The 18880-nt window shown below is 43.9% G+C and overlaps 1 protein-coding gene across 1 annotated transcript in view; it reads right to left on the minus strand.

The window, feature by feature from the left end:
- LOC306888713 (thrombospondin type-1 domain-containing protein 4-like) overlaps positions 1-15613 on the minus strand; it is a gene marked incomplete at its 5' end in the record, with an annotated part of 21710 nt that extends 6097 nt beyond the window's left edge. The window contains 9 exons of the mRNA XM_079447124.1: positions 1124-1297; positions 1375-1548; positions 2968-3172; positions 4187-4316; positions 5050-5244; positions 5402-5501; positions 6700-6875; positions 14282-14480; positions 15566-15613. Of these exons, the coding sequence (XP_079303250.1) occupies positions 1124-1297; positions 1375-1548; positions 2968-3172; positions 4187-4316; positions 5050-5244; positions 5402-5501; positions 6700-6875; positions 14282-14480; positions 15566-15613 (1401 nt within the window). The remainder of the gene's footprint in view (positions 1-1123; positions 1298-1374; positions 1549-2967; positions 3173-4186; positions 4317-5049; positions 5245-5401; positions 5502-6699; positions 6876-14281; positions 14481-15565) is intronic.
- Positions 15614-18880: the final 3267 nt, after the last annotated feature.

The following is an 18880-nucleotide window of genomic DNA, read 5'->3' on the forward strand; positions in this document are numbered from 1 at the left end:
ACAAAAATGCTACAACGCAATCATATATTCTGCTGTATTACAGCTTTAATGAGGATAAAACCGTATATTAGAAGCTAACATAAGCAGAAGCATTTACAAATAACAGCGTATCTAAAAGTATGAGACAACAAAAAACTAAAAAAACATTCTATTAAGAGCTGTGTGCAATATTGATGAAGCCATTGTTTACAACACAACCGGAGCACATTCTGAGGTGAGGGGCGGGGCGTTTCTGGACTGCTCTGGGCGGTTTAGCCAATCACAACACACTGAGCCAGCTAACCAATCTGAGCCCATCGCGCATTTTTATGACTTAATTCTTTTTTTAGTATGTCTTTAATTTGATTGTTTTATTTTAAAATCATTAATTTAGTATTTTAATGATTTAATAAATTTGTAGTATGTGTTTATTTTGACAGGTTTGTTTAAAGCACTTTAATTTGGCATTTTTATGATTTAATTCATTATTAGAATTTATTTTAATAGTTTTAATTTTAATATTATTTATATCAGTTTTAGATTTTCATAAATTTTTAGTGTTTATTTTGATTGTTTTTTTTTTTTTAAATCATTTATTTTAATTCTGAATTTTATGATTCAATTCATTTTTAGAAAGTGTTTTATTTTGATTGCAATTTTACATTTTTAATTCATCAACTCACGAAGCCCCAGTTTACAGTTTTTTTTCAACAGTTTACACACATTTTCAAAACTTTGCCACTTTTTTTTTCAAAACTTTACACACAAATCCAAGAATTGCACAAAAAATGCAAAATGCCTCACATCTCTTGCAAAATGAGGCACTGCGTTCAACACAAAAGCAAACATTTGCAAACACCTTTGCCATAATATTAATTCCTGTTAGATTTGTGTGTGTTACATAGAGAACTGTGTATTGTATTTTGCAAGAAGTGTTTTATGAAATTGAAAACTGAGTCAAAGGCTGAGAATTAGTGTCTGGTTTTGCAGATCTGGTGTGTGCTTCTGCTGTTTGAGTGACAGCTTTCAGAAACTGTGTGACAAGTGAAGATTTTGTGTGCAAGCAGTTGAAAAAAACTGTAATGAACCCTGATCTGTAACATCAGACACACAGTACATGCATGAAGTAACATGGCAGTCGTACCTGACTCCAGGGCCCGGTGAACCACTCGGTGCGGCTCTCACAGGGGCCGTTGTTGCAGGGCTGGGCCTCGGGGGGTCGTTGGGTCCCGCAGCGCTCCAGAGGCAAACTGCTGATGTGATTGGTGAGACACTGAATGCTGCGAGTCCGCACGCCCGCGCCACAGTCCGCCGAGCACTGCATCACACACACACACAGGTTCATCACAGTGACCGAGCGTCACACACCTGACCACAGAAACGAGTGTGACTCACCTGAGCGCTCCAGTCACTGAAGAACCAGCTCCTGGTGCACACACCTGCGTCGCAGTTCTTCACATCGCTCGGACGCAGCTTCATGTTGCACTCGTCATCAGCCACGATATCACCCACATTACTGACACAGTGCACCTCACGCGACCTTTGACCCACACCGCAGGGCACCGAACACTGAGACACACACACACACACACACACACACACACACACAGGGTCTACAATTAACATGTGCCAAGAGCCAAATGAGAGCAAAACTCAGTGTTAAATGAAACTTTTACACTTTCGATTAATTCTAACAATGCCTGAGAGCATGATATGGTTTACCATGAATAACAAATCACAAAAATTGCACTGTAATACTAGTACTAGTTATATAAAATAATAATAATATATACAGTCATGTACAGACATTCCCAGCTTCATGACGGTGCTTCTTCTCTTCAGTTCACCTCACTCATTTTCTACAGGGTTCAGGTCAGAGGACTGGAATGGCCAGCAGAAGCTTGGTTTTGTGCTCAGTGACCCATTTTTGTGTTGTTTTTGAGGTTTGTGTTTGGATTATTGTCCGGTTGGAAGATCCAAACATGGCCCATTATAAGATTTCTAACAGAGTCAGTCACTTATTGATTTTTTATCTGTTGGTATTTGATAGAATCCATGATGCCATGTGTCTAAACAAGATGTCCAGGACCTCCAGCAGAAATATAGGCCCACAGCATCAGAAATACAGCAGTATATTTCATTGTACACATGGGGTGCTTTTTATCCCTGTGTTCACCGAACCCATCTTGAGTGTTAAAAAGTGACTAAACACTTTTAGTATTATCAACAATATTTATGGCCATTTTTAATAATAATAATAATAATAAAATAGTATTCTTATTTTATATAACAGTACAATTACAATACTAATGGTATTTTTTTTTACTTCCCTTTCAGACATTAATCCATAGAACTTTCATTTTGGCAGAAAACCACAAGGAAACTAAATACTACTACTACTACTACTAATATATAACTATTTAAAATAATTTAACAATAACAATAAATTTATGACTAATAATGATAATATCTGCAATTTATTCTGCCTGTTTTTTAACTCTTCTGTTCGTTACTGCATGTGTGTATCGTGTTTCTAGCCTGACTAATGACACTAGTGCAGTTCTCAAACCCAAGCTCCGCCCACTGCCCCAGCTGACTAATGACACTAGTGCAGTTCTCAAACCCAAGCTCCGCCCACTGCCCCAGCTGACTAATGACACTAGTGCAGTTCTCAAACCCAAGCTCCGCCCACTGCCCCAGCTGACTAATGACACTAGTGCAGTTCTCAAACCCAAGCTCCGCCCACTGCCCCAGCTGACTAATGACACTAGTGCAGTTCTCAAACCCAAGCTCCGCCCACTGCCCCAGCTGACTAATGACACTAGTGCAGTTCTCAAACCCAAGCTCCGCCCACTGCCCCAGCTGACTAATGACACTAGTGCAGTTCTCAAACCCAAGCTCCGCCCACTGCCCCAGCTGACTAATGACACTAGTGCAGTTCTCAAACCCAAGCTCCGCCCACTGCCCCAGCTGACAGCTGTCACTCACGGGGCTCCAGTCGGAGCGGATCTGCCACTCGCTGCAGATCTTGAGCTGGCAGGAGCTGCTGGTCTCGGGGCGCTCCGTCTGCTGACAGAGGCTGCTGGGAACACTCAGCGTCTGGTTACTGTACGTCTGACGACACAGAACCTGACGATACTGTACTCCCAGACCACACGACTTACTGCACTCCGACCACTCGCCGATGTCCCAGCTGAACACACACACACACACACACACACAGAGAGAGAGACACACACACACATATACACACACAGAGAGAGACACACACACACACACACACACACACACAGAGAGCGAGAGAGAGACAGACACACACACACACACACATACACAGAGACACACACACACACAGAGACACACACACAGAGAGAGAGAGAGAGAGAGACAGACACACACACACACACACACACACACACACGCACTTATCAATAAGGAGTATACTGAATTAAATCCTGTCAGGGTCAGTGATGTATTTAATATATATATGATGCATATAATATATACATTATGTATTTCTCATATTATGTTATTATGTTAATATCTTGTCTTTTTGCTTTTATTTAACTACACAATTAAAATATTAATTTTAAAATACTGTGAGTAACTAAAATCTTTTGCTTGTCTTTTGTATGTGATGCCATTATCTAAATACCGATAATTTAATTACTTTTAAAGGTTTAGGCATTTGTCCAATTATTAGACTTTTTCAGAATTTTCACCAGTGACAACTGATCATATTTTCTATACTCTTTAAGTATCACTCATACTCTTGCTTAGAACATGAAGGACTACATTTTAAATCTCCCAACTGAATTTTTTTTTTTAAAAGATCAATATTTAAATATCTTCATACAACAAAACCAGCAAAAGAAAAAGAACATTATATGTATCACATCTCCCAGCCTTAAAACTTGCTCTGAAACCATGTGTCTTGTAAAAAGCGCTACACAAATGCATCCGACTTTGCATTATAATGTTTGCCTTATCACCACTAGATATCAGTATAATCATGCAATCATTTACTGCACGGTTCTGCAGAGTTGAACTAAACCCTGATTAAACTCACTGGAATCAGATCATCAAGCCTTCAGGATCATTAGAATTACAGTCTGATCACGGTTTGAACTCTTCAGGACAGTGAACCCTGATTTACTGCAAACAGGTTTAATCAACACACACGCATGAAGAAGAAGAGGAGACTCACAAGGCAGGGCAGGGCTGGACGTTACACAGCTCCTCCTGCGGACTGGGTTTAGTGCTGCTGTCGCACAGACCGCTCGAAACATGAGCGTGAGTTACTCGATGAACACAGACGAACACGGTGAACCTGCGACCTGAACACCACATACAGCCCTCAACAAACATAGAGTCACATTTCTTACAACATCAGCCTCTCACGCAGCAGATGCATTGGAGTAGTTCACTCAAACATGAAAATGTGCTGGAAATATGTTCACTCTCAGGTCATCCGAGATCAGGATGAGTGTGTTTCTTCATCAGGTTTGGAGAAATGTGTCTCTGCATCAGTGTCTCAGCAATGGATGCTCTGCAGTGAATGGGTGCCGTCAGAATGAGAGTCCAAACAGCTGATAAAAACATCACAATAATCCACACCACTCCAGTCCATCAGTTAACATCTGGAGAAGACAAAAAATGAAACTAATCCAGCAATAACCTGAAATAATCCATAATAACGTTTCCTCCAGTGAAAAAGTGTTCTGGTCTGAATCAGGAGAGAAATCTGCACAGATCAAGCAGCGTTTACAAGACAAAACAGAGCTAAACTTTAAAGCTTTTGTCTTCTCCAGATGTTAACTGATGGACTGGAGTGGTGTGGATTATTGTGATGTTTTTATCAGCTGTTTGGACTCTCATTCTGACGGCACCCATTCACTGCAGAGCATCCATTGCTGAGTCACTGATGCAGAGACACATTTATACAAACCTGATGAAGAAACAAACTCATCCTGATCTCAGATGATCCTGAGAGTGAACACATTTTCATTTTTGGGTGAACTGTTCATTTAAGTTTCACTAAATGAAATATTGCACAGTGTAAGTGAACACCTCGTCCACAGGAGGCGCTGCAGTCTGTGGAGCCGCTCAGTTTCCAGTTATATTCTCTGGCTCTGGTTGAAGGTGGAGCTGCAGGAAGCTGATTATCCGGGACAGGAGGAGGGTATCTGACCCTTGACCTCTCATGATCCTCTGGGGTCAACTGTTCGTTTGGATCAGAACCAGCCGGACCATTCACAGCATTCACTGTGGAGCGATGCAAGATACAGTGAACAGAACGCAGTGATTTCTCACAAGGACAATACAGAGACAGAGTTCTAATACAAAGGAAAGAAACATTTTGTGTTGGATTCCATCCCAAACCTTACCTTTTTAAAAATGAGCATAATATATATCAACCCACCGTCCAGCTGGTTCTCTTTAGGACTCGGAGCATCTACAGCGTTCTCCGATGGCATGACGAACTCATAATGCACTCCTGGATTGGGCTGCTGGTAGATCATCTGGAATAATAATTTAGTTTAGTTTTATTTCAAATGTAACAAGGCAGGTTATTGCAGCACAACCTGAAGTGTGTCAAGAATAACATATTCAAACCCCATACATAGGTCATTTATAAAACAATTTAAAAGCACGGGGATAAAAGAAAGTTCTTGTCTTTTTGTTGTGCTTTTGGGCATAAAACAATATCAAATATAACAATAACAACAACAACAATAGTAGTAATAGTAATAATATTGATAATAATAATAGTAATAATTACTAAAATTATATTAAAATTAGATTAATAGTAAATATTATATGAATAATTCAGTATTAAATTGCAAAAATTGAATATTGTGTTCCAAAAATTTGTCACAATAAATAGCTAAATGATAAAATATGCATGTAATAATAATAATAATAAATAAACAACTCAGATTTGTATGACATCATTATATGAATAAAATAAAATATATTAATAATTAAGTATTATATAGCAATAACATAACATTACATTCCAATAATGTGCTACACTAAATAGCTAAATGAATAAATATTAACCAAATAATAATAATAACAATAATAACTCTTAATTCTATTATTAAAATTGTACATTATATTAATAATTCAGTGTTATATTATAATAATAAAATACTAGGTTCCAAAAATGTGTTAAAAGAACAAAAGTGGTATTGCTAAATGAATAAATATTAGTGCTGTCGAACGATTAATCACATCCCAAATAGTTTTTGTGTACATAATATATGTGTGTACTGTGTATATTATGTGTATACAGTATAAATACACACACATGCATGCATATATTTTGAAAATATTTACATGTATTTATTTATATTAATATAATTTATATTATATATAAATCTATTTAATATATAAACATAACATTTTTCTGAAATATACTGTATACATGAATGTTTGTGTATTTCTATATACATAATAAATATACACAGTACACACACACATATATATTATGTACACAAAAACTATTATTTTATTAAACTTTTAATGCAATTAATCGTGATTAATCAAGGACTAATAATAACAATTACTCCATAACCAAGAACTATATAATTATATTAATAAAATAAAACATTACATTAATAATTCCGGATTATATTGCAGTAACATAATATTGAGTTACAAAACATGTTAGAATGGACATGCCAACAGATAATGCAGTCTTGAGGTGTCACTCACAAACACATCCAGGATTTCATCGGTGGGTCCCTCGGCCAGGAAGGACTCTCCTGCGGTGCTGCTGATCTCATTGGGCCGTCGATACGTGAACATCGTTCCCACTCCCTCGTACATTCCTGGACGGTCGATGGCCCAGTTTCCATTAATAATGGATCGCCCAGACCGGCTGAGCAGGGCTGCACACACACACACACACACACACACACACAGTAGCTCAGAGTTATGGCCGGATTGTTGCTGACAGGGAACTTTATCAGTTAACGGTGTTCTGACACAAGCTCATAAAGGATTGGATTATCCCCTGCGCTGTCATTAAAGACTATTTCAGCTATTTCATGCCTGCTGCATCCTCCCTGCTTCTAATGTGACAACTGCGCATGTGCACATCAGTATTGCATCATTTATCTCCCGCTGAACAATGATAATTACTGTAAGGGTAGGTTTAGGGTTGGGGTAGATAATTAATAAACCATAATTTGACAGGTAGTATTTTTTGTTGTCGAACTGTACTATTTACTGTTTTAATGGAAGGTAGCAAAATCTGTCAGGGTAGCACAAAGTGACAGAACACCGGACACTGTGAGAAAATCATTTAGTCAAAGTTTGTCATTGAATAAAGCCACAGCACTGACGTCTGATCCTCCAAAACATAAACCATGTTCAGCTACTGGAAACACGCAGCGAAAGCATCAGAGATCTGGACACGTATTCACAAAACATCTTCAGGCTAAAAGTAGCTCATAACTCGATTTAGGAGAAAATCTTAAAAATACTGGGTGTGTCAGTCCTAAATTCAGAATCAAAGTTTTGCTCTAAGAGTATTTCACAAAGCGTTTTAGCACTAAAACTAGCCCCTAAATATGTGAAACGTTAGTGAAGAGGACTCTTAAGTCACTAAAACCAAATCACAAACTATCCTCCCTGCTGAAAAAAAACAGAACAATACAAACCTGTCACGAACAGGCTAGGAGACACGGAGGAGTAAGGTCAATACAGGGTTTATTGGGAAAGGTGCAAGGGTGAATGCTGGGTGGAGGAGCGGGAACAGGATCCAGGAAGGGGAGTCGGCGGTGCGCACTGCCGCGGGGAGGAACAGGACCAGGAAGAGCCAGGAGCGGTGGAGAACAGGAGCGGTGGAGACTAGGAGCGGTGGAGACTTGGAACAGGGGGAATCTGGAGGTCTGCAGGAAGGTAACACAAGGTTAGTAGTCAGGCTAGGTTCGGGTAGTGAACGGTAGACCGGACGAGGAAGGAGTGCTTGTGGTGAGTGGATATAGTGCTGTTCATTAGCCGGTGACAGGTGCGGGGAATCAGTACTCAGGTGATTGGGATCTGGCTAATGAAGGTGCAGGTGACTGTGATTCTCTGACATTACCCCCCCCTCCAGGGGCGGCTCCTGACGCCCTACCACGGCGACGGGGGCGGCCTCGGCCTCTGGGTGCGGGACGACTAGGGTGATTGCGGTGAAACTCTTCGAGGAGCAAGGGGTCGAGGATGTCGTCCCTGGCCACCCAGGATCTTTCCTCTGGGCCATACCCCTCCCAGTCCACCAGGTACTCGAGCCGGGCGCCCCGTCGCCGCGAGTCCAGGATGTTGCGGACCCGGTAGACCTCAGCCCCATCGATCATCTCCGGAGGAGGGGGTGCGTCCGGTCCCGTGGTTCCTGGTGTAGAGGGGGAGAAGGGTTTGAGCAGTGAGACGTGGAAGGTGGGGTGGATGCGATACCTGGGGGGGAGCTGAAGCTCATAGGTGACGTCGTTCACCTGCCTCTGGATCTTAAACGGACCTATGAAGCGGGGACTCAGCTTTTTGCAAGGCAGGCGGAGACGGATGTCCTTGGTCGACAGCCAGACCCGATCTCCTGGCTGGTATTGGGGGGTCTCGGATCTCCGGACGTCCGCAAAGCGTTTATGTCTCCGCACTGCCCGCTGAAGATGGATATGTGCTGAGTCCCAAACCCTCTCACTCTCTCGGAACCAGTGGTCCACAGCTGGAACCTCCGCTGGTTCCTCCGTCCAGGGGAACAGAGGGGGTTGGTAGCCGAGCATGCACTGGAACGGGGTGAGACCGGTGGTGGCCTGGCGAAGGGAGTTTTGTGCATACTCGGCCCATGGGAGAAAACGGCTCCAGCTGTGCTGATCGGGGGAGCAGTATGACCGGAGGTAGCGTCCGAGCTCCTGGATCTTACGCTCAGTCTGGCCGTTGGTCTGGGGGTGATAGCCCGAGGACAGGCTGACGGTGATTCCCAAGAGGCGGAAGAAGGATCTCCAGACCCGGGACACGAACTGAGGGCCACGGTCCGACACGATGTCTTCCGGTAAGCCGAAATTGCGGAACACATGGTGGAATAGGCATTCGGCGGTCTCCAATGCCGTGGGCAAGCCCCTGAGGGGGATGAGTTTGCAGGCCTTGGAGAAGCGGTCAACCACAACTAGGACACAGGTGTGGCCCTCAGACTCAGGGAGGTCGGTGACGAAGTCCACACCGAGATGGGACCAGGGCCTCTGGGGAATGGGCAGGGGAACCAGTTTGCCCGCGGGCAGATGGCGAGGAGACTGGGACATGGCACAGACTGAGCACCCTCGGACGTACCTGATGACATCCGCGGTCATACCGGGCCACCAGTACCGAGCTTGGAGGAGTGAGAGGGTTCGCTGGCTGCCTGGGTGTCCAGAGCCCGGTACTTCGTGAGCTGAGCCCAGAAGGGTGAGGCGTTGGGAGCGGGGCACATAAATTTTCCCTTCTGGGCCTCCCTGCGGGGCGGGTTCGGTGAGAGTGGCGTCACGGATGTTGTCGTCAAGTGTCCACTGGATGGGGCTGACTATGAGGGCTGGAGGGAGAATGGGTTCGGGGTCTGTGGGTGTTTCTGGGGCATGCAGGCGGGAGAGAGCATCGGCCTTGGTGTTGCGGATTCCGGGGCGGTAGGTGATAGTGAAGGAGAACCGAGTGAAGAAGAGGGCCCAGCGTGCTTGACGGGGGTTTAGGCGTTTGGCATCTCTTAGATACTGGAGGTTTTTATGGTCCGTGATGACAGTGAAGGGGCAGGCGGCTCCCTCCAGCCAGTGACGCCACTCCTCCAAGGCTAGTTTGATGGCCAGCAGCTCTCGATTGCCAATGTCGTAGTTTACCTCCGCAGGGGACAGCTTCCGCGAGAAGTAAGCGCAAGGATGGAGGCTGGGAGGCTCGTCGTGGTGCTGGGACAGCACGGCCCCGACTCCTGTGGTGGAGGCGTCGACCTCCACGACGAAGGGGAGCTGGGGATCCGGGTGGCGTAGGATAGGGGCCGTGCTGAAGGCTTCCTTGAGCTTTTGGAACGCTTCGTGGGCTTCGGGGCTCCAGGACAGAGACTTGGGCTTACCCCGGAGCATGGAGGTGAGGGGTGACGACAGTCGACTGAATTGGCAGATGAAACGTCTGTAAAAGTTGGCGAAGCCCAAAAAGCGCTGTAGCTCCTTGACCGTCTGTGGCAGGGGCCAGTCCAGGATCGCTTGGACCTTCCCCTGGTCCATCTGGATTCCTTCGGGACTGATGGTATAGCCGAGGAACTGTACCGTGGAGCGATGGAACTCGCACTTCTCCAGTTTAAGGTAGAGCCGGTGCTCTCTGAGCCGCTGGAGGACCTGCTCAACGTGGTGGCGATGTTCGGCCAGGTTCCGGGAGTAAATCAGGATATCGTCGATGTAGACGATCACGAATTGGTGGAGGAACTCCCGGAACACCTCGTTCATGAAGCCTTGAAAGACGGACGGTGAGTTGGAGAGGCCGTACGGCATAACCCGGTACTCGTAGTGCCCAGATGGAGTGTGGAACGCCGTCTTCCACTCATCGCCCGCCCTTATCCTCACGAGGTTGTACGCGCTTCGCAGGTCCAACTTGGAGAAGATGCGGGCCCCACGGAGTTCCTCGAGGGCGGCCGGGACCAGGGGAAGCGGGTATGGGAGTTTGACGGTCTGCTCGTTGAGTGTGCGGTAATCTATACAGGGCCTCAAGCCTCCGTCCTTTTTGCCCACGAAGAAGAAGCTCGAGGCGGCGGGGGATGTTGACTGCCGGATAAAGCCTTGTTGAAGAGCCTCCTTGATGTACTCCTCCATTGCCTTGCGCTCCGGGATGGACAGGGGGTAAATCTTACCCTTAGGAAGTTTTGCCCCAGGCAGCAGGTCAATGGCACAGTCCCATGGCCGGTGCGGTGGTAGGCGAGTGGCTGCCTGTTTGCTGAAGACATCCTGGAACGCCTGGTAGTCAGATGGGACGGTACACTTCACCTGGGGCTCAGGACTTTCTACTAGCGTGGAACAGACTGTCAGGGGGACGGGGTTCGTAGGGATCCTCTGTACTGACTGCAGGCAGGACTGGGAACAAAACTCGCTCCAGCGAGTGACTTCGCATGGATCCCATCTGACTACTGGAGAGTGGAGATTGAGCCATGGGCGTCCCAGGATGATATCCACCGTGGGCCCCTCCAGTACCAGAAAGGTGATGGACTCCTCGTGTAGACAGCCGACCCGGAGTGTTACGGGAGGAGAGCGATACCTCACTCTACCACGCCCCAGCGGTTTTCCCTGGATGGTCTCGACTCGGAGCTCCTGGGGTTGCCGCCTCCGGGGGAGATTGAGGTGGGTTAGTAGGGCTTGGGAAATGAAGTTCCCCGAGGAGCCCGAGTCGACCAGGGCGGAGACTGTAAGAGAGGAGTCTGGGGTGAGGAGTTGTACTGGCATCAGTGATAATGAAGAAATATCTGGCTCAAGTTGAAGGGTACTCACCGCGGGGCGTGGAGGTCGGACGGGGCATTCCCGGATGAAGTGTCCTTGTTTCGCGCAGTAGAGGCATAGGTTGGCCGCGAGGCGGCGCGCACGTTCCATGCGGGAGAGGCGGGCGGTGTCTACGAGCATGGGTTCTGGTACTGGGGAGCTTGCAGCGGGTGAAGCTGACGGGGGGGCGGACTCATCCTCGAGGCAGGCGGTGAGGCGTTGAGAGATGCGAGAAGCGCGTTGCATGAAGGTTTCTAGTCCTACACTGTCATCGTAGATGGCCATCTGGGCGCGCAGGCGGGGATTCAAGCCGAGGCGGTAGGCACTCAGTAAAGCTGCTTCGTTCCAGCCGCTGGTGGCCGCTAGAGTGCGAAACTCCAAGGTGTAGTCATCCACGGACGCCTCTCCTTGGCGTAAGCGAAGAAGACGATCCTGCACAGAGATGCGTCCCGCGGCGACTCCGAAGACCTCCTTGAAGTGGCTGGTGAACGCTTCGTAGGAGTTGATGATGGTGCTCTGCGCGTCCCAGATAGCCTGCGCCCATAGCAACGCCTTGCCGGACAGGAGGGAGGTAAGAAAAGCCACCTTCGATCTCTCGGTGGTGAACTTACGGGGTTGTGCCGCGATGTACAAGGACACTTGAAGCAGGAAGCCGCCACACCCCGCCGCATCACCCGCGTACTTGGATGGAATGGCCACGGGACTCTCAGAGGCAGGTGGTGGGACAGGTGGTGGAAGAAGGGAAGCCCGGAGAGTATTGACCAACTCCTCCAGCGTGTCGACGGCCGAGGGTGGCCGGGACTCCATGACACGCGGTGCTGTAGTTGGTCCGGTCTTCTGTCACGAACAGGCTAGGAGACACGGAGGAGTAAGGTCAATACAGGGTTTATTGGGAAAGGTGCAAGGGTGAATGCTGGGTGGAGGAGCGGGAACAGGATCCAGGAAGGGGAGTCGGCGGTGCGCACTGCCGCGGGGAGGAACAGGACCAGGAAGAGCCAGGAGCGGTGGAGAACAGGAGCGGTGGAGACTAGGAGCGGTGGAGACTTGGAACAGGGGGAATCTGGAGGTCTGCAGGAAGGTAACACAAGGTTAGTAGTCAGGCTAGGTTCGGGTAGTGAACGGTAGACCGGACGAGGAAGGAGTGCTTGTGGTGAGTGGATATAGTGCTGTTCATTAGCCGGTGACAGGTGCGGGGAATCAGTACTCAGGTGATTGGGATCTGGCTAATGAAGGTGCAGGTGACTGTGATTCTCTGACAAAACCATCACAGAAATTCTAATGGTTTCCACTACAAATACCATCACAAACATTACAAACCATCAGCTTTAATCATTAAAAACTGGTTTCCTGTAGTATGTTTTGGGATATATTCCATTAGGATTTCTTGGTTTTAACAAGCCACTAATAGAAGACTCGGAACATAAACATTTTAGAAACTTGCTGCATTTATTTGCACGTTTCCCACACATCTTTGTTTTGGTTTGGAAGGTTATCCCAACTCCAAATTTTCCTTTGATAATATCCTTGTTTTCATTACCAAGTTGGGCCAGAAGTAACAGCTGTTGAGTCCAGTTTGGTTTTCTTCTACATTTGCATGTCATCAGCCAGGATTATTCTACTCTGTTAATTAAAAGGCTGTTTATATGCATATCTGCTAATTGTTTACGAGAAGCACACATGTAAGAGGCTGACAATTAGCTGAACATATACTAGTGTAATTAGTGACATTTGAATGTAGCAACATAATATCACGCTCTACAATATTGCTATGAATAAATCTCTGACAGAGACTATCAGCCAATCACTGTGTGCATAGTTAATGATCATGCTGACATCATCCAACTATTCTCGAACATGCTCTTCAAATGTTAAATGAGAATCTAAGATAACTCCAAGATGGTACAATTTGTAATTTTTCACCATTAACTAATATATCCGGTTGTTTTTCCTGTTTGCTGTTGCATTAGAAACGCTGAGATGAATGATGGAGAGTGTGTTTAACTAACAAACCAGCACTTACAGAGACAGAAATATAGGTTAGGATGTTTTCCGCTGTAATTGCACAGATCTGATGTGTTTTACAAGCGCTTAATGGTTAGGAGCCGGTTTAAAGAGAGGCCTTCTGAAATAGCTGCTTCAGCCGCAGAAAACAGATCCTGATTTGACTTTTTTAGACACATTGGGAGTTTGGAGCTTAAACGGAGCCACAAAATTACAGCCAATCAGAACACGTCTGACATTGTTTATTATACTGCAAGATTTATTATATCACGCAAGATTTCAGTGTGACAGAGACTGAATGCATGTGATGATTGTGAAGATTGCTTATGAGGAGCTGGAAATTCATACCAAGAATAATTACTAATGATCATTTTAACAATAATTCATTATATCATTATCATTATTATCATTATAGTCATTGCTGTAGTTATTAAAGCTATCATTATAATTATCGTTATAGTTAGTATTATAGTTATCATTACAGAAATCGCTATAGTTATTGCTGTAGTTATCATTATAGGGTAACACTTTATTTTAAGATGTCCTTGTTGCACGTTACATGTACTTACTATTGTAATAACAATTTATTATACATAATTACATTCAAGTAACCCAAAGCCAAACCCTAACCATATAGTAAGTACATGTAGTTAATTAATATTACTCAGTACTTAAATGTATGACTACACTGTAACAAGGACACCTTAAAATAAAGTGTAACCCATTATAGTTATCACTGTAATTATTATTATAGTAATTATTAAAGTTATCATTGTAGTTATCGTTATTGTAATTATGGTTATGGTTCCAGCTGTGATTGGCTCTTTACTCACCCAGATAGTTCCTGCTCTTCACCATCTCGGTGACGTTGATCTTGGTGGCTCCCGGAGGTATCTCCACGATCTTGTGATAGCCCACTTTGGACAGACTGTGCTGGAACAGGCCAGAGACGAGCTTACACGCATCCCCTCCACACACACCACACTTATCAGGAACCTTCCCAGAACCCAGGAGATCATCACAGCCGGCCCTCTGCACACACACACACACGGTCAGTGACCTCTGATGAACCCACACACACTCTCTCTCTCTCTCACACACACACACACACACACACACACACACACACACACACACACTCACACTCACACTCACACTCACACTCACACTCACACACTCACACTCACACTCACACACACACACACACACACACTCACACACGCACACACATGGTCAGTGACCTCTGATGAACCCACACACACGTTTGTTTTTGTGAATTGTAGGGATTCTCCATAGGTGTAATGGTTTTTATACTGTACAAATCATATTTTCTTTCGCCCTACACCTAAACCTACCCCTTACAGGAAACTTTCTGCATTTTTACTTTGTCAAAAAACTCATTCTGTATGATTTATAAGCCTTTTGAAATATGGGGACATTCGGAAATGTCCTCATAAATCACCTAAATCACACACACACACACGCACGCACACACACAAACATACACACACACACACACACACACTCATACACACACGCATGCACTCACTCACACACACAAAAACACACACACACACACACACACACACACACTTACACACACACACAAACATGCACACGCACACACATACATACACACACGCACGCACACACACACACACACACAAACATACACACACACACACACACACACACACACACACACACTCATACACACACGCATGCACGCACCCACAAACATACACACTCACTCATACACACTGAGGTCAGTAGAAGCTGCTGTCACGTGATCAGTTTATCTGGCTAATGGTTGTCTGTTTTCTTGATGCGAAGCTGACGTGAGCGGAAATGACCATTAATCAGACGTCAGCGCTGGACACAGGGAATATATTTCTCTTTTCAGCGCTTCATAAATCCAGCCCAGACTGTAAAAGCAAGAGTTTAGCAAACAGGTGCAGAAAGACGGGAGTGAAAAGACAGAGAAAACGAAAATGAGGAAATGATGGAGAAAAAGAGCTTGGAGCCGGCGAGCCTGTGGGAGGTACAGACACAAACACCCATAATCCCTTGCAGAAGTCAGAGCCAGCGGTCACTCAGCATCTGACCTTCTGTCAAACCCTGTCCAGCTCGCCAGAACAACGGCTGTCTCGTCCAGAGCACAGCATTACTGATTCACAGTCAGTGAACTCACACACAAACACACAGCGCTCACTGGAGACGAGGAAAGTTTGTCAGCAGGGGTGCCAGGTCTGTGAAACAAAACCAGATCAACAGCTAATCCAAACTAACCATGTTTTCCCCTCCATCGAAATAGCATTCTGGGGAGATCGCTTAAACCTGCGGACTCCAAAAACTACCAGCGACAACAGTGACAAAGTAGACCAATTCTGCAGTAAAACCATGCACTTGGCAACCCTGAAGATAAAAATCAGAGACATAAAAAAATAACATTTAATTATGAAACACTTTAACATGTACATTTTGTACAAAACACAGATGATGCTAATGACTTTCAGACATGTAAGTAGGACTTTCCCAGGAGGACCTAAAGGAAGCACCAGACCTGAATCCAGGTCACTCAGTTCCCAGAGCCGCTCTCTCTCTGTAGGACAACCGGTCTGTTTGGCACCCGGAGAAACACCAAAACACGGATTTTAACATTCCTAAGATTAACCTAATTCCCTAAGATTCAGCTAGCGGTGTTTCTGTGATTTTCAATGCTCATATGAAGACTTCTCCTCGCGGGTGGACATGATGCTGCAGAATATCTAAGCGGACACATTTGTGACTCTGGACCACAAAACCAGTCATAAGGATTTATACATACTGAATAAATAATATTTCCATTGATGTATGGTTTGTTAGGATAGGATAATATTTGGCTGAGATACAACTATTTGAAAATCCAACACGTTCTCACTCCCCACTCGTCACACACTGAAGCTTGGTCAGGACCACTTTGCGTCGCTTTTTGATGCTCAAGGTACCCCTTTAGCGTCATTTCTCGACTTGCAGGGTCCTCCGTTGTTTTCAGTTGTTTGTCTTAATTTAATGGTTTCCATGCATTATACAATAATTTTGTATAAATTTATACTTTCACTAGAGCACATAACCCCACCTTTACCCTAAACCTACCCACTTCTGAACAATATAAAACAGTCACAGGTATTTATTGCAAAAACTGACCATTAACAAGCAATATAAAAGCATTACAAACAAGTCGTGTTGCATTCCATGTCTTCTGAAACCATGTCTTTATGCGAAGAAGAGAGTAAAACATAAGGTTTAAATTGCTGAAAATTAAGCATTAACACGCTCGCATCTCATTCAAAAGCATACTCCTGTCCCGTAGAATGATGCAATCAGCCACGAGACACACAAGAGTCAATAGCATTTCACAACCAAGGCTTCTTCTGCTGGCATTGTTTGAACTGGCACACAGAGACTGCACAGGACCAGCTTTCACGTCTATTCCTCTCGCAAATCAATCGTTTTGCCTCGGAAGACTTGGAATATTAATAGGCTACTTTTTGAATAAATTATGAGGGTAGTTGTATCTGCCTGTTATATCTTGTGTTTTATTGTTTTATGTTTATTCAGATGTTTAATCATGTTTATTTTGTGCTATAACTAGTATTAAAGCGGAGGAGATGATCAGTTCACTGAGGCACTACAGCGATCTGTTACTCCACATTAAACAGCGCCAAAACGGCATTTATTGTTTGAATACTGAAATACAATGGACAGAATTGAAATCTGAGACTTTGCTTCATATTAAATGTACCAAAGCACAATGCTTATTGCTATATATTGGATGGGAGGTGCGCTTCAATCCATTAACTGAAAACAGGCTAGACTAATCGATTCTTGGGATTTAAGAGAATCGATTAATATCGAGATATTGATATTCTTTACCCAGCCCTAGTAAATAATGTAATTAAACACTGACTAGCATGCTCAGGTGTGTTTGATTAGGGTTGGACTAGAGCTAAACTCTGCAGGATTTGAGGATCCCTGCTCTAGAGTTTCAGACTGCTTCTCCTGTGATATGGAATATCCTCTCTACAGTAAGAGCGCTTTGAAGCCATGGGCGGCTCGGGTTTGTGGTTCACCAGCGAGAATGAAGCTGGCAGCAGGAAAGATGCAGTCGGACTGACCCGACGGCTACGGTTACAGCGGCCCGGGATATTTTACACTCCATAATGGTCGAATTCAAACAAAAGGACCTTCACACACAGCAGAACACACACGTCTGCGCAGAACCAATGACCTCGAATTATGCCGTCTGAATTTATTGATATTTCAAGCCCTTGACTGAACCAGCACAATTATTACACTGCAAAACATGATTCAGTATTTTTGTCTTGTTTTCCAGTACAAATATCCAAGCAATCTTAATCCAAGATATATTAACTTGAGAAGCAAAATCAAGTGAATTTATGCTTAAAACAAGAAAAGTCTCAAAAAACACGTTTCCCTTTGAATTAAGTTGATTTTTCTAGAAGTACTGACAGATATTATTTTAGTATTATAGCTATAATAGCTTTTATTTATTTTTAATTAAGAAAAAGAAGAGCAATAACAGCAACAAAAAACAACAACACAAACAAGAAGAAGAAAAACATTAATAACAGTTGTGTTTAAAGGGGTCGTAGTAAAACAATCATACTTTCACAGTCGAGAGCAAAATAATTGCCAGGAAAAGACAAAAAAAATAATAATAATGGCAATAATAGCTTTAAATAAATAAATAATTATATTAATTTAAAAACTAAAAAAGTACAAACAATAATATCATATTCATAATAATAATAATATTCATCTCAACTTTGTCCATGTAATGCCAACTCAATTATAGTTTGTATTAATATATATAATCCTTTTTTATCAGGAATTATTCCATTGATTATATTGATAATATTTTATAAATATATTATAATATTTTATATGTATTTTTTATATTTTCCATTTTGATTTTAATTTAGAGTTTTAGTAATTTTGTTTTTGGATACACTTAATTCTTCAGAAAACAAGACTTAATATCTTATGTGATTTAACGTTGTAAGTAAATGTATCTTGATTTAAGAATGTTTCGATATTTTTACTGGAAAACAAGATTAAAATACTGAGTAATAAGATTTTTTGTAGCACTCAGGTGATTCAGACAAAGACGATCTTTGTTTAACGTTCATGTTCACCTGGATCGTGTTTATACTGCAGATTCTCACTCTGACTTCTGTCATAAATAAAATGCAGTTGTTAGTGTCATAAAGTCTTTTTTCTGTGCTCATTTAATAAATAACAATCAGATGAAATACAGCTGCTGGATGGACATCTGCAGTGCTGCTTCATGGCAGAGCCTCCTGCTCTCGTTCGAGTTCCCATGATGCACTGGGAGCAGCAGCCAGCAGCTTATGGACGGGCTGGAAACC

The sequence above is a fragment of the Barbus barbus genome (assembly GCF_936440315.1).
Source record: "Barbus barbus genome assembly, chromosome: 22".
Lineage (NCBI taxonomy): Eukaryota > Metazoa > Chordata > Actinopteri > Cypriniformes > Cyprinidae > Barbus > Barbus barbus.